Consider the following 15,741-nt stretch of genomic DNA (forward strand, 5'->3'; position numbering starts at 1 on the left):
AGGAGGGTTAGGTAGTAGGGAGGAGGAGGTTAGATAGTAGGGAGGAGGAGGGTTAGGTAGTAGGGAGGAGGAGGTTAGATAGTAGGGAGGAGGAGGGTTAGGTAGTAGGGAGGAGGAGGTTAGATAGTAGGTAGGAGGAGGTTAGATAGTAGGGAGGAGGAGGGTTAGGTAGTAGGGAGGAGGAGGTTAGATAGTAGGGAGGAGGAGGGTTAGGTAGTAGGGAGGAGGAGGTTAGATAGTAGGTAGGAGGAGGTTAGATAGTAGGGAGGAGGAGGGTTAGGTAGTAGGGAGGAGGAGGGTTAGATAGTAGGGAGGAGGAGGGTTAGATAGTAGGGAGGAGGAGGTTAGATAGTAGGGAGGAGGAGGGTTAGGTAGTAGGGAGGAGGAGGTTAGGTAGTAGGGAGGAGGAGGTTAGATAGTAGGGAGGAGGAGGTTAGGTAGTAGGGAGGAGGAGGTTAGATAGTAGGGAGGAGGAGGGTTAGATAGTAGGGAGGAGGAGGGTTAGGTAGTAGGGAGGAGGAGGGTTAGATAGTAGGGAGGAGGAGGGTTAGATAGTAGGGAGGAGGAGGTTAGATAGTAGGGAGGAGGAGGGTTAGATAGTAGGGAGGAGGAGGGTTAGATAGTAGGGAGGAAGAGGGTTAGGTAGTAGGGAGGAGGAGGTTAGATAGTAGGGAGGAGGAGGGTTAGATAGTAGGGAGGAGGAGGTTAGGTAGTAGGGAGGTGGAGGGTTAGGTAGTAGGGAGGAGGAGGGTTAGATAGTAGGGAGGAGGAGGTTAGATAGTAGGGAGGAGGAGGTTAGATAGTAGGGAGGAGGAGGTTGGATAGTAGGGAGGAGGAGGTTAGGTAGCAGGAGGTGGAGGGTTAGGTAGTAGGGAGGAGGAGGTTAGGTAGTAGGGAGGAGGAGGTTAGGTAGTAGGGAGGAGGAGGTTAGATAGTAGGGAGGTGGAGGGTTAGGTAGTAGGGAGGAGGAGGGTTAGATAGTAGGGAGGAGGAGGGTTAGGTAGTAGGGAGGAGGAGGTTAGGTAGTAGGGAGGAGGAGGTTAGATAGTAGGGAGGAGGAGGTTAGGTAGTAGGGAGGAGGAGGTTAGATAGTAGGGAGGAGGAGGTTAGGTAGTAGGTAGGAGGAGGTTAGATAGTAGGGAGGAGGAGGGTTAGGTAGTAGGGAGGAGGAGGGTTAGATAGTAGGGAGGAGGAGGGTTAGATAGTAGGGAGGAGGAGGTTAGATAGTAGGGAGGAGGAGGGTTAGGTAGTAGGGAGGAGGAGGTTAGGTAGTAGGGAGGAGGAGGTTAGATAGTAGGGAGGAGGAGGTTAGGTAGTAGGGAGGAGGAGGTTAGATAGTAGGGAGGAGGAGGTTAGGTAGTAGGGAGGAGGAGGTTAGATAGTAGGGAGGAGGAGGTTAGATAGTAGGGAGGAGGAGGTTAGGTAGTAGGGAGGAGGAGGTTAGATAGTAGGGAGGAGGAGGGTTAGATAGTAGGGAGGAGGAGGGTTAGATAGTAGGGAGGACACAGGGAGGAGGAGGGTTAGATAGTAGGGAGGACACAGGGAGGAGGAGGGTTAGATAGTAGGGAGGAGGAGGTTAGATAGTAGGGAGGAGGAGGGTTAGGTAGTAGGGAGGAGGAGGTTAGATAGTAGGTAGGAGGAGATTAGATAGTAGGGAGGAGGAGGGTTAGGTAGTAGGGAGGAGGAGGGTTAGATAGTAGGGAGGAGGAGGGTTAGATAGTAGGGAGGACACAGGGAGGAGGAGGGTTAGGTAGTAGGGAGGAGGAGGTTAGATAGTAGGGAGGAGGAGGTTAGGTAGTAGGGAGGTGGAGGGTTAGGTAGTAGGGAGGAGGAGGTTAGATAGTAGGGAGGAGGAGGGTTAGATAGTAGGGAGGAGGAGGGTTAGATAGTAGGGAGGAGGAGGTTAGGTAGTAGGGAGGTGGAGGGTTAGGTAGTAGGGAGGAGGAGGGTTAGATAGTAGGGAGGAGGAGGGTTAGGTAGTAGGGAGGTGGAGGGTTAGATAGTAGGGAGGAGACAGGGAGGAGGAGGTTAGATAGTAGGGAGGAGGAGGGTTAGGTAGTAGGGAGGACACAGGGAGGAGGAGGGTTAGATAGTAGGGAGGAGGAGGGTTAGATAGTAGGGAGGAGGAGGTTAGGTAGTAGGGAGGTGGAGGGTTAGGTAGTAGGGAGGAGGAGGGTTAGATAGTAGGGAGGAGGAGGGTTAGGTAGTAGGGAGGTGGAGGGTTAGGTAGTAGGGAGGACACAGGGAGGAGGAGGGTTAGGTAGTAGGGAGGTGGAGGGTTAGATAGTAGGGAGGAGGAGGGTTAGATAGTAGGGAGGAGACAGGGAGGAGGAGGGGGAAGAATGCTAGGAGGCTCAGGTCAGAAAGGGCGATTTAAACCCAGGCGGTTGTGGGAGGAGCACCGGGCACGGTCTCCCTCCTCACCCTTTACCCCCGGGGGGTGGGCGTGGTCCCAGGTGCTGCGTGTTGCTGCTGGACGGCGGGGCGGAGGTCAACCTGCCGACCCGGGACTCCCGGCTGACCCCGCTGCACGTGGCGGCGCGGACGGCCACGGAGGAGCTGGCGGAGCTCTTCCTGTCGCGCGGCGCCGACGTGCGCGCCAAGAACCGCGAGGGCGAGACCCCGCTGAACGCGGCCTGCGCGGGGGCGGAGCGCCCGGCCGAGGCGGGCCGCTACCTGCGCGTGGTGCAGCTGCTGCTGGGGGCCGGCGCCGACCCCTTCACCGCCGGCAGGAAGCTGCACACGCCGCTGCACAACGCCTGCGGCAACTGCAGCGCGCGCATCGCGGAGGGCCTCCTGCTGCGCGGCGCCCGCGCCGACGTGGAGAACTGCGCCGGGTACACGCCCATGGACTGCCTGCTGCAGGTGGGGGGGGTGGGGTTGTTGGTGGAGAGTGGGAGGAGCTTTGTTTCTTTGAGTGGGCGGAGCTTTGTTTCTGGTTGTGGGAAGGGAGGAGTAAGTGGGAGGAGCTTTGTTTCTCTAAGTGGGAGGAGCTTTGTTTCTCGACGTGGGAAGGGAGGAGTAAGTGGGAGGAGCTTTGTTTCTCTAAGTGGGAGGAGCTTTGTTTCTCGACGTGGGAAGGGAGGAGTAAGTGGGAGGAGCTTTGTTTCTCTAAGTGGGAGGAGCTTTGTTTCTGGTTGTGGGAAGGGAGGAGTAAGTGGGAGGAGCTTTGTTTCTGGTTTTGGGAAGGGAGGAGTAAGTGGGAGGAGCTTTGTTTCTCTAAGTGGGCGGAGCATTGCGTTTCGATGTGGGAAGGGAGGAGTAGGTGGGAGGAGCTTTGTTTCTCGATGTGTGAGGAGCTTTGTTTCTCGATGTGGGAGGAGCTTTGTGTTTCGATGTGGGAAGGGAGGAGTAAGTGGGAGGAGCTTTGTTTCTCGAAGTGGGAGGAGCTTTGTTTCTCGACGTGGGAAGGGAGGAGTAAGTGGGAGGAGCTTTGTTTCTCTAAGTGGGAGGAGCTTTGTTTCTGGTTGTGGGAAGGGAGGAGTAAGTGGGAGGAGCTTTGTTTCTGGTTTTGGGAAGGGAGGAGTAAGTGGGAGGAGCTTTGTTTCTCTAAGTGGGCGGAGCATTGCGTTTCGATGTGGGAAGGGAGGAGTAGGTGGGAGGAGCTATGTTTCTCTAAGTGGGAGGAGCTTTGTTTCTCGATGTGGGAGGAGCTTTGTTTCTCGATGTGGGAGGAGCTTTGTTTCTCGATGTGGGAGGAGCTTTGTGTTTCGATGTGGGAAGGGAGGAGTAAGTGGGAGGAGCTTTGTTTCTCGAAGTGGGAAGGGAGGAGTAAGTGGGAGGAGCTTTGTTTCTCTAAGTGGGAGGAGCTTTGTTTCTCGATGTGGGAGGAGCTTTGTTTCTCGACGTGGGAAGGGAGGAGTAAGTGGGAGGAGCTTTGTTTCTCGACGTGGGAAGGGAGGAGTAAGTGGGAGGAGCTTTGTTTGTCTAAGTGGGAGGAGCTTTGTTTCTCGACGTGGGAAGGGAGGAGTAAGTGGGAGGAGCTTTGTTTCTCGACGTGGGAAGGGAGGAGTAAGTGGGAGGAGCTTTGTTTCTCGAAGTGGGAGGAGCTTTGTTTCTCAACGTGGGAAGGGAGGAGTAAGTGGGAGGAGCTTTGTTTCTCTAAGTGGGCGGAGCTTTGTGTTTCGATGTTGGAAGGGAGGAGTAAGTGGGAGGAGCTTTGTTTCTCTAAGTGGGCGGAGCTTTGTGTTTTGATGTGGGAAGGGAGGAGTAAGTGGGAGGAGCTTTGTTTCTCTAAGTGGGAGGAGCTTTGTTTCTGGTTGTGGGAAGGGAGGAGTAAGTGGGAGGAGCTTTGTTTCTCTATTTAGGTACTGAGGAGCAGTTATTGTTAACTGTTCTTAATTATTATTCATTAGTAGTGGACCCTTTTCACAGAGGCATCATCGATTGTCGTACATAATATTGGTCAAAAATATAGAATTGTTTATGGATTCAGAATGAAATTCTAACAGACTAGTCTAATTGAAGGTCATTATATTTAAGTGTATGACGATGAAGTATGGTGCCGGACTTCAACTATTTCACCTTTCTTTTTAAAGGTTTCAGACCTGGTTTTGTTTATTTTTAGGGCACAGCTTCTCATCGTAACTCATTTAGACTTTAAAACGATCTATATTAAAAGACAGTTTTACATGTGTGTATATTACGACCCGTCCAAGTCGATACAGGATCATACTGTTGTCCATCCCCCCGTCAGGTGGTGGAGGATTACCCAGAGCAGCAGCCTGAAGTCATCGCTCGCTCTCTCCTCAACCACGGAGCCAAGCTCGCTTCACCCATGGTTTGGCCCTGCGTGAATGAATGGACGAATGAATGAATGAACGAGGATAACATGTTAGCTGGACTCAGAATCTAGTATAGAATCTGCATATAGAATGATACCAAAAGAAATCCAAAAAATATTTGTACATAATATTTAGAGGTAGCAATTTCTTCACGACAAAGCAGGTTTTGACTTTCAATGGGTTGTGTACGAAGCCATTACACACACCACAGAGAGACAAACATTTCTCCTGTGTTAAAAGGTCCTGAAGCACTGTTTGCTGTCCCCCGCCACGTTGGAAGTCCTGCTGAACACCTACACCATCATCCCTCCCTGTGAATGGATGGAGGCTCTGTCCAGTGACGTATACAAGGTAAACCTCAGCCCCCATCACCCCAGATGAACTTCCACTTCCTCCTAAATAACAAGAACTCTAGAGGCGAACTGTAGAGGTGAAAGTGTGGTGCCCTTAAAATAGAGAAGCCTGTTGTGTTCCTTGTTGTGTGCATTTCTTTTTTTCTCAACAGTGGCTGTGGAGAGGGGGAGGGGGAGGTGTGTTGTAGGTGTGTGTCCTTAAATAGCTCTGGCTGGCGCTCACTGTAAGATGAGGACTAGTTCTCAGTGCTCATAAAACGACATTAATCCCAGACAGGCAATGAGGGTCTCACTCACAGTAGAAAGTATAGGTTAAAATAAATACATTATATTAAATAGTGTAAATCACAATATAAGATAAGAATGAAATACATTTAATTGATACCGTCTCTCTCCACACCCGTCTCCCCTACCTCCGCCCCCCCCTGGTCCAGGAGCGACAGGCCTTCTTCGACCGGGTGCGTCGGCTGAGCGGCCAGCCGCGGTCCCTTCAGCACCTGTGCCGCGGCGTGGTGCGGCGCTGCCTGGGCGCCGCCTGTCACGCGGCCGTCGGCAGGCTGCCCGTCCCTGGCCCCCTCAAGGACTACCTCCTGCTGTGTAACGACGGCACGCTCCGGTGACGGCCGCCTGGAGGTCGGAGGTCACGGAGGCGGGAATGGACATTGAGGAGTGTAGCTGGTGGTGTAAAAATTAAAAAACTCATTGTGTAACAATGTATATTATTCTTCTTATGTCCATGTTTTGTGTGTTTTCTGATGGCTGTATGGGTGGATGGACGTATTAAACAGGTTACTTTGCCTTGGGATCAGAAAAGCTATATATATATATAGGCCCTATATATACAGTATATATATTTTTTATCTATAAATGTATACATGTTTATATATTTATAGATATGTATACACTGCAGCCTATATACAATTGCATAATTTCAAGTGTGTGTGTGTGTGTGTGTCACACGCTTTTAGGAATAAATTGATAAAATGGGAATATACAATATGATGGCTGCACGCAGCATTTATAAAACAACCACAGAATCGATGAACTCTGCGAATTGACAGGTTCAAACAGATGGCATGGCAGTTTTGAACGCAATTCCTCACAATTGAAAAAGCTTAACCCGGGAGTGGTCTCCTCATGACCAGCGGACGCCGGACCCCGAGCACCTCCCGATGATGACGTCTCCCCTGCGATGATGTCACGGCGCTTCGTCAACAGTGTTTCCGTGGTCGGACGGGGCTGTGGCACACACACACACACACACACAGAAAAAAAAAACACCGCTGGCATGACTTTAAACATGATTTGATCCCGCTGCAGGTAAGATCCCGCAGTACATCACACTCGAAGAGCACACACGCTAGGGAGACAGGTCGTCCCGTCTGACGTTAACATCTCCGGGGGAAGGTTTAGGCCGCCGAAGGTCGTGCTACGGGGGTAGCTAGGCTAGCCGGGTTGCTAACCCTTAGCCACACAGCGAGCCCTGTGGGATAGAGTTGAGATGTGTCAGGCGGTGTATCACGCCAGGAGGGCGACGGCGGGTCTCAGATGAACCCACAGACGTGTCCTACTGAGAGAATAAAAGCCTATCTCATCTGCACTCATGTCACACACTGCAGCTCTTGTCTCTGAATAGGGCAGCTCTGGCTGTTATTCATGTGTGTGTGTGCATGCATTTTACTAGTTTAGTTCTACCACAGCAGGATCTTGGATCAAGCAGTCGTACTGTGCGGCAGCAGATCCTCTAGGGAGGGGTCGAACGGCACGGTGAGACTAGTGACAGCATAACAAGGGAGTTCTAACCTGTGTGTGTGTGTGTGTGTGTGTGTGTGTGCGTGCGCCAACGAACGAACAGGTTTCAGTTTGCGCACAGGAATGGCACTGTGTGCGCTGACCATGTTGAACGGGCTGGGAGACGAGATGACGGCGGCGGGCGGCGCCCTGATCCTGCTGCTGGCGATGGTCCTGGCCTGGCTGTCCACGCACGTGGCCGACCGGGGGGACCACATCCTGGGCACCATCCTGACCGTGGGGGCCCACGCCTCCCTCATCGGGCTGGGGGGCCACGACGGCTACAGCAGCGGCCCCGCCAGCTCGGACGCGCCGGAGCAGCAGAGCCCCCCGGCGTCCCAGGAGAACAAGCCGGAGGAGGGGGGGTCGGAGGCGGGGGAGGGCGTGGGCGAGGGGACGGGGGAGGGCGGGGCGGACGTCGGAGCGGACAGACGGATGGACATACAGAGCAAACAGCAGCACACCTGCGCTCAGCACTCTCATGACGAGGAGGAGGAGGATGACGAAGAGGTGGTTGAGGAGGACGATGACGTGGAGGAGGACGAAGAGGAGGAGGAGGTGGGCGAGGAAGAGGAGGAGAAAACGGCGGCCAAGCTGGTCTCCGTGTTCCCCGACAGCACCACCACCACCACCATCTCCGTCCGTTTGAAGTTCCTGAACGACACAGAGGAGGTGGCGGTTGTGGCACCGCAGGAGACTGTGGGTCTGCTGAAAAGGTAAACAAAACGATCAGCGATGTTCCCATTCCATTTTTTTCCTTACCGATTCTGATTCCTGATCTTGGGAGTATCTACCGATACAGCATCTAGCATTGGAACTAGTAATAGCATTTGTTCTTATTGAAGGGTTCTCTTAGGATAACAGCAATGTACAGTTGGTTCACGCACTGTCGACAAAATATAGTTGGCAGATACTAACTGCACTTCAGGCCGTATCAGAGGAATGTACGATACTGGTATCGGTATCGGAACAACTAAAAAAAAACAATCCATCATGTGTAGCGTAACGCCCTTCTCGCCATTTTACCCACAATCCCTTTCTCCCTCCCCCGACAGCAAACTCTTCTGGGGCCGCGAGCAGCAGGTGAAGCTCATCTACCAGGGCCAGCTGCTGCAGGACCCCAAACGCACGCTGTCCTCGCTCAACATCACGCACAACAGCGTCATCCACTGCCACATCTGCCAGCCGCCGGCGGCGGCGGCGGAGCCGGAGGAGGAGGAGGGCGGTGTGCCGCCCCCCGGGGGGGAGGGGGTCCAGTGGGGGGTGTCCGGGGGGGTCCGGGCGGCGGGCGTGGCCCTCAGCACCAGCAGCCTGGTGGTGCCGGTGTTTGTGGTGGTGCTGGCCGTGGTGTGGTACTTCCGCATCAACTACCGGCAGTTCTTCACGGCGCCCGCCACCATCTCCCTGGTGGGGGTGACGGTGTTCTTCACCTTCCTCGTCTTCGGCATGCACGGCCGCTGAAGGGGGCGGGGCCTCGGGGCCCGTCGTTAACTATGGAGGGAGAGCCCTGATTGGTCCGTTCACTGTCGGCATGGGCGTAGACGTATGCGGGACACGGACCAATCAGGGCGTCTGTGTAGATGCTACCTAGAAGACTGGAAGTGTGTGTGCGTGCATTCATACGTCGGGGAAAATGTACAGTTCAAGATCATCGTCATATGCAGTGTGTGCGTCTACGATGTTCAGATTGAACGGACCTGGGTTTTTCAACGTAATGTTATGGAGTTACATGTCCTGCTTGTTTTAGTGTCTGGTTAGTTGGAGTTAGTTTCAATACTCATTCACCATTAGGTCAGAGGTTCGGGTCGCTCCATGTTTCTCATATTTTAATCTCATCACGTGAACTTCACTTTTTCTATTTTTTGTTGAACATGATTATGCTAAACTTGATAATTGACCAATGTTTGACTTGGGCTGGATATTTTTGAGCTGTGTTGGATTTAAGTTTTCTTGTTTATTTTCTGAAACACCAATCATTTGGCAGTAATGACTTATTTTGTGCAAGGCTTTGGTTTTCTTATCGTGTTTGTTTTGCTTGAATCACTCTACACGAGTACTTATGAATTTAGAATATTAACACCAAAATAGACAATATCAAAAATGTTGTGTAAATACTGTAAATAAAAGATTTAGGTGACTTTGCATCCTGAACTTGAATATTTAGGGCTTTAGCAATACACCAGAGGTTGTCTCTTGTGTCCTCAGTTGGTCTGTTGTGACATGACGATTCAGAATAAATCATTTTGAACTAGCTTGGTCACTGGCGGGTTCATTGTGTTGTATGATTTGTGTTGGTGTACTGATCAAACATCAAACCTTAAACTCTTGAATCAAGCCCTCCGTATATTATAGAGCATTGGAATAATTGTCAGGTACAAACAAGACAAAGCTAACATAACTGATCATCACAAATGAGAAAATTGTACATTGTAGGTAAAGCCCAAAGTCAGTTTTTTCAGTTAAACATTCTGTTGGGATATCCAAAAGCGTTAGTGAACATTTGTTCAGTTTTGGCTAAACATAAATTATAAAACAGGAGAAATTGTACAAGATGAGTCTGCTACTTGAAGCTGAAAACCACTCTCCCAGGATGGTAGTTTCATACAGGCTAAAAACCCTGCTCTATTGAGTGTAACGTATGTTTCGGAGACAGAATAACTTGTTCTACCTACTCCTACGGACGCAGGTTTTGAAAGTTTCACTTTTGCCACTGATGACATTTTGTTGACATCTCCTGGACAGAAGGTCTGCTGCAAACTGGGTTATCCTTGTGGCCGACCACAGGGAAGTTAAATCACATTGCATAATTTTAACAAGACATTTTAACCATCCCATCAAACAATCTGCCGAAAGGAAATGAAAGTGTCCTGATGCTGTATACAAATTACTATGTGGTCGCAACGTGAATGTCTTGCTCTGACGCAGGACAAATCAGCGGTGGTGGAGGTTAAGTATGATACAAAAGCTCTGATTGAAGGGTATGGGAGAGCATTAGGGCAGAATCTGACTCAGAATTCTGAAATTGGAAAAAAAAAAAATGGAATTTTGAGATTAAATTCAGAACTCGAAAAATAATCAAATGTGGCCCTAATCCTCTTCCGTAGAAAGGAGATCGCCACCATACCAATAAATATACATATGAGAGAGATCAAGCTTTTAAATATGACAGCCTTCCTCGTACAGAGATGAGCACAAACCTGGTCTGATGCAACAATCCTTTCCTGGGTGGAAGTTCACATGTTTCGCCATCAGATTGAACACATACGTTTTCCTCAAACGTTATCAAGATCCAGATCATCATCTTGATATTTCTAAGTGTTCACACGTTTCACCAATCCCTGAACACCTGTGATATCTACACAACACACGCACTTAATTTAACGTCGCACCAAAGCAAAGAGAAAGCCTCAATAACAGTAAAGCAAAATCTAAGTTTTCCCCCATGCAGTTATAGATGCACAATGCACACGTCCCGTTACACTGTGGGGCGAGTAAAACATGTTAGTCCATTCAAGCTAAATTTCAAAGCTTTCAAAATGCCAATGCCAATGCTATAAATCCGTTCCACACTGAGAACCAGTCCTCAACCTACATTGCACACCAGCAGGACCTATCCAAGGACAAACACCTACAAAAACACACAAGCAGTGCAACACATGATATCATTCAAATTACCCCCCCCAGCCACTGTTTACTTCTCCATTATGAAGGGTCGAATTGCTGTAGTAAAAAACAATACAAAAATAAAATAAAATAAGAAATGCGCACAACGATGAACACAAGGGGCTTCTCTATTGTAAGGGCACCACGCTTTCACCTCTAGAGTCCTTGTTATTTTTGAGTTGAAAAAGGTCTACATATTTTAGAGCGGCCGTTCCCTCCATGTTCCCGTTTGTTACGAGGAGAGGGCCGGGGAACGAGCCGCCGGGGACCCAGAGTCTAGTTGAACTCGTCGTAGAGGGATGCCATGGAGCCCGTCGGCAGCTGCTTCGGCCTCTTGCTTTTGTTGGAGAAGCCGAGGTTACCCTGAGAGGTGCTGCTGGCGCTGCTGCTGCTAGCGCTGCCGCTACCACCAGCGCCGGTCGGACCGCCGCCGCCGCCGCCGCCGCCTCCCCGCTGGGCCGCCGTGTCCCCCATGCCGCCGCCGCCGCCGCCGCCGCCGCCGCCGCCGCCGCCGCCGCCGCCGTAGGCCGTGGAGGACGGACGCTTCTTCTTGGGCCTCCTGGGGTCTGTCGGGTTGGGGCCGCCTGGGGGCCACAGACAAAACCAGTCACAGACAACAGAGTCAACCTCACGGTGGTGGAGTCAGAGGGAACCGTGAACCGTTGCAACCGTTGCTAAAAATCCAAAATTAATAACGGTCAATTACCACCATCGGCCAGATCGGCCTTGACAAAAGCGCCACAGAAACATCACATTTTTATGTCCGCAGATTATGTCGTTAAAAGGAATAATATCTAACTAGATGAACGGAACCAATATCTAAGCAGTGTTGGTAACGGTTGCATGAGCAGAATAAACCACTGGTCCCGTGAAGGGATGATTGGTGTATGTTCCTGAAGCGACTGTTTCACGACGTTCCGTACTTGAGTTGGACGAAACTGAGTTCTCCGACGAGTCATCCCACTGCAGGCGACTCATCAGGGCCTGGCCGCCCGCCACGTCGTAGCCGTTACCCCCGGCAACCGCATCCACGCTGGCCAGTGACGGTAACCTGGCAACCAGAAGAAACCAACCCACCGATCAGGCGGACCGATGCGAAGCCCGGGATCCACTGTTTTTTATCACAAAGTAACCACAGTATTCAAAAACAGTCAAAGTATTTGAAAAAGGGCAATGAAACTAAATTGTAGTGTAGCAACAACAGCACTGCCTGCAGAAACACTGAGAACCTCACTATGCCAACCAACCAGGGGCCCCAAGAGGAGCACCCCGACTCCCTCTGAGGGCCCCAAGAGGAACACCCTGAATCACCCTGAGGGCCCCAAGAGGACCACCCTGAGGGCCCCAAGAGGACCACCCTGAGGGCCCCAAGAGGACCACCCTGACTCACCCCGAGGGCCCCAAGACGACCACCCTGACTCACCCCGAGGGCCCCAAGAGGACCACCCTGCCTCACCCCGGGGCCCCAAGAGGAACACCCTGCCTCACCCCGGGGCCCCAAGAGGAACACCCTGACTCACCCCAGGGCCCCAAGAGGAACACCCTGACTCACCCCGAGGGCCCCAAGAGAACCACCCTGCCTCACCCCGGGGCCCCAAGAGGAACACCCTGACTCACCCCGGGGCCCCAAGAGGAACACCCTGACTCACCCCGAGGGCCCCAAGAGGAACACCCGGACTGTCCTCCTCTGCTGGTCCGTGTGCTGGGGACACCGCTGGGACCTGGGGGCACACAGGGATCACATGACCACACCAACCAAACAACATGGCCGCCGTCCACAGAGGAGCTGGGAGGAGCACCGACAGAGACCTGCTGGGCCCTGTGACATGTCTGACAAGGGGGACATGGTTCCATAGTTCTTGGCATGGAGAGCCAGAACAACATTGCCGTCATACAACGTTTGGGGGGGGGGGGGGGGGGGGGGGGGGTGGAACGGTGTAGTGCCAATATACTAAATGTAATAAATACTAAACAAATATAAGGCTTCTCGCGGATTGGTTTCGCAGAGGTCGGGCGCATAGTTCAACACACAATGATGCAAGACATGGAAGAAGCTTCATTGTATTCAAAAGCAAAATGTGGGCAGACTTTTCTCTTCCGTGACCGACTACTCTTTGACACAAGAGGGCCTTGCCTCAAGGTTTGCTGACCAAAAAAATGTTTTCCTGCTGTCCCAGAGACATCCCTGCTACATTACCTGGTGCACATCTTTTTGGTGTGCTCGGAAATCACCCCGCATTGCTGTAGAGAGAGAAGGCCACATTGAGTCGAAACAAGAATACAAAGCTTTGCGGAAAGCTTGAAAGCTATTATTAACCTTAAAGGTACCACTTTGAGGCCAGTCGAGGTAGATTCAACTCAACTAAGTCTTACCGTTGTCAACAGAGAGCGCAGTTCCTGGGGACCCAGTGTTTCGTAGTTAATACCCACACTGTAGCTGTACTGCAGGAAGAGGTGGAAGGAGGGAGAACGTCAACACAGAGTGATCAGACGGTTTTACTTGACAGGCAAAGGCAGAGTGGAGTTAACTTACCTTGTAGGGCTCTGCATTGGTACTGCCACTGAGCTCACCTACAGCATCAAATAGGCAGAATGAGTGGAACCGTACAGCAGAACCATCAATAAAATATAGTACATTTTTAATAGGTGAAAGTGATGGAAGCTGTTGTTATAAAAGGTGAACAACGGACTTCTACATTAACTAAGACAGGTGAATAACAAGGGTTTGACCTCCCGGTGTGTTTTTGGAAATCGAAAGTACACGATGAACACCGTTGTGGTTCACAAGAAAAGGGAATGCTTTTAAGTAGGGGGAGAAATATGTGTGGTTTCATTTGGTATGTCCAAAAACAAAATCAAACCAGCCTTGAAAGTGTGTGTCTTGTATATTATCTTTTTTTACCTTCCTTGTGAAGGTTGTACCATCATCTCAGTAAAACTCACCATTTTTGTGTTTGACCGATTTGGATCTTCTTGGGGAATTCTGAAGCTGCATGAAACATGACAAAGAGATAAGGTTTAAACTTTTATCCTTATTTCTCTTTAGTTCTAGTTAAAACAGATTGGATTCAGTTCTTATCAACTTTCTTACAAACCAATATGTAACCAATATATACCTTTTCGCCTTTTCTCTTCTTAGCTGGAGAGACAAAGAGTTTGGTTCATTTGAAATGGGGTTTATCTTTCTAACTAAACCAAAATTTGCACCGAAGACCCTCATGAGGTTAAAAATCAAAAGGTTGTTCACCTTTTTTCTCCGCCCCGTATGACCAATCGTTGTCATTCAGGTCATCGTTGTCTTCCTGATCGCTCTCTGACTTGTTCAAGTTGTTGTTGTTCGCTAGCCTTTAGTTTTTAAGGGTAGAGACTAAATGTTAATTTCTCTCTCTATCTCATAACAAATAGTATTTTAGGAGTTCTACATTCTGTCATCGTTGTCACTGAACATTGCTGTCATCGTTAGAGAACCCTTCAATAAGAACAAGTGCTGTTAGTGGTTACAATGCTAGATGCTGTATCGATGTATACTTGGTATCGGACGATACTCAAAGTCAGGAATCGGCATCGGGAATGAAAATATGGTATCGGAACATCTCTAATCCGAAGTCCTGATGGAAGGGCTGACCTGCGGTTGGCGATACGGCTGCTGTTCCGGCCCATTCCCAGGCACTTCTCCAGGTGAGGCGCGAAGCGAGAGGCGGCGATGCACCGCTTGCAGTTGGGACACTCACACTCCTTGTTCTTCCACTGGTTGTACACCTGACCGAATACGTCCACCCCCGGCTGGTCCACGATTTCTAAGAGAACAGATGAGAGGGAAACATGCATCTGTGTAACAGACAGTGACCGGCTGGCTCACACAGATCCTGGCAAAGTAATGTGTTGCTTCCTTTCTCCCGAGTTTGGCCCCCAACGGGACTCGAACTCGCGTCCTCTTTCCTGTAGTGTAAGCAGCCCACTCAACCACAGGAAAAGACTTCTACAGTCGAGTGGGCGTATATTTCTTCTTACGTTGCGAGAAGAAAAAAGCTCATTACACACCGCTACATGGGCATCACTTCAGGGGCTTGGAGGAAGTGAGAAACAAAGAAGAAGAAGCTCTGATACCCACCGAATTCCTTCATGCTCTCTTGGTCCGTGTCGTCCAGGAAGAAGTGCCCCTGTTTGACAGCACGGTGGACTTCAAAGGACAGGCCTAAACACGCGTCTTCCACCAGGTCACAGTAGATTTCATCCACTAAGGCCTGGGATATTCAGAGACATTTGCACCACATATAAGCCGTCCGAAAGACTCAACAGTTACAGGAGTTAAATATATAGTAAGAATATTACTTCAATGTGTGCTTGCTTACCTCTAGCTTGGTGTCGTTCAGGCCTGACAGGGATTTCTCCTCCATTTTCATTTGGCAAAATGGTAATGGTTGATCAGCAAATCATGAAGGGCCGTCTAACTTTGGATAATACAAAACGAAACAATAATCAGACATGACTCCAAACATGGCACCTTTTCATTCTCATTAAGTTACACTTTCTCTTCAGTAGGAATGTCTTCATTAAACAGGAATGTTTGGCGTGCATGCATCGATATCGTTCAGGGGGTGAATAATGCACTGGCCAACCCAAATTAATAATCACAAATTCCCAATTAATGCATTTTCATCTGAAACATAAATAAATACGTGTCCAGGATACTTTAGGAGCAGCGCGTGATCCGTGAGGGCCTCTGAAGTAGTGTCAGTGATGGGCTGACAGAGATACAAATGTGTGTGGACACCTTGATTCAACGTAGCGCTCCGCCATCGTCATGTTGCCTTGACCGAGCCGCACAATGTTGTGACATTTCCTGTTTTTTTTTAGAAAATAACCACTTAGCTTCCTCCTGCGTTGTGAACGTACCTCGGTCAGAGAAGGTTTCCACACGCTCAGTATGCATTACTAGACCCGAGCATTACTGTATCGGGGCCTGCCGTGTACATCGTAGTACTTTCCTGTGGATATTCGTCGCTGTAGTACCTCAGTGTTGCCAGATTGTGCAAGATTTCCTAACCAATCTGGCAACCCTAGGTGCAGCACGCGCAGCAAGGGTTGCCAGATTAGGCGGGCTATCTGGTCCAATATGGCAACACTGCTCACCAACAGCACCGCTGCTT

General features: G+C 50.4%; 3 protein-coding genes across 4 annotated transcripts in view; 2 read left to right on the top strand and 1 right to left on the bottom strand.

The window, feature by feature from the left end:
* The window catches only part of asb16 (ankyrin repeat and SOCS box containing 16), an 11,425-nt gene extending 5,485 nt beyond the window's left edge, over positions 1-5,940 (top strand). The window contains exons 4-7 of the mRNA XM_079745981.1: positions 2,457-2,865; positions 4,697-4,780; positions 5,025-5,135; positions 5,572-5,940. Coding sequence (XP_079602107.1) covers positions 2,457-2,865; positions 4,697-4,780; positions 5,025-5,135; positions 5,572-5,757 — 790 coding nt within the window. The 3' untranslated portion in view covers positions 5,758-5,940. The remainder of the gene's footprint in view (positions 1-2,456; positions 2,866-4,696; positions 4,781-5,024; positions 5,136-5,571) is intronic.
* A 420-nt stretch (positions 5,941-6,360) lies between these two features.
* tmub2 (transmembrane and ubiquitin-like domain containing 2) lies at positions 6,361-9,168 on the top strand. Its single transcript, XM_079745613.1, has 3 exons — positions 6,361-6,457; positions 6,993-7,644; positions 7,984-9,168. Exons 2-3 carry the CDS (start codon positions 7,013-7,015, stop codon positions 8,387-8,389), a joined length of 1,038 nt encoding a protein of 345 aa, XP_079601739.1. The 5' UTR covers positions 6,361-6,457; positions 6,993-7,012; the 3' UTR covers positions 8,390-9,168.
* Positions 9,169-9,270: 102 nt separating this feature from the next.
* Positions 9,271-15,609, bottom strand: atxn7l3a (ataxin 7 like 3a). Of its 2 annotated transcripts, none has more exons than XM_079747138.1 (13): positions 15,488-15,609; positions 14,944-15,042; positions 14,703-14,835; positions 14,217-14,388; positions 13,839-13,936; positions 13,708-13,730; positions 13,535-13,580; positions 13,125-13,162; positions 12,965-13,033; positions 12,789-12,832; positions 12,241-12,312; positions 11,515-11,642; positions 9,271-11,175 (listed from the first exon to the last, which is right to left on the bottom strand). In XM_079747138.1, the coding sequence occupies exons 2-13, from the start codon at positions 14,992-14,994 to the stop codon at positions 10,868-10,870; spliced, it is 1,182 nt and encodes a 393-aa protein (XP_079603264.1). In that variant the 5' UTR covers positions 14,995-15,042; positions 15,488-15,609; the 3' UTR covers positions 9,271-10,867. The 2 variants fall into 2 exon arrangements, with proteins under 2 accessions (XP_079603264.1, XP_079603265.1); XM_079747139.1 differs by having other exon boundaries at positions 14,944-15,038; positions 15,488-15,572.
* Positions 15,610-15,741: the final 132 nt, after the last annotated feature.

This window comes from Pollachius pollachius (assembly GCF_949987615.1).
Source record: "Pollachius pollachius genome assembly, chromosome: 11".
NCBI classification, from domain to species: Eukaryota; Metazoa; Chordata; class Actinopteri; order Gadiformes; family Gadidae; genus Pollachius; species Pollachius pollachius.

Coding starts and splice junctions, on each gene's coding strand:
- tmub2 (XM_079745613.1), top strand. CDS start 7,013: ATGGCACTGTGTGCGCTGACCATGTTGAACGGGCTGGGAGACGAGATG. Junction 7,645..7,983: donor ACTGTGGGTCTGCTGAAAAG/GTAAACAAAACG, acceptor CTCCCCCGACAG/CAAACTCTTCTGGGGCCGCG.
- atxn7l3a (XM_079747138.1), bottom strand. CDS start 14,994: ATGAAAATGGAGGAGAAATCCCTGTCAGGCCTGAACGACACCAAGCTA. Junction 13,731..13,838: donor ATACGGGGCGGAGAAAAAAG/GTGAACAACCTT, acceptor TTGTCTCTCCAG/CTAAGAAGAGAAAAGGCGAA. Junction 11,643..12,240: donor TTCCTCTTGGGGCCCTCGGG/GTGAGTCAGGGT, acceptor TCTGGTTGCCAG/GTTACCGTCACTGGCCAGCG.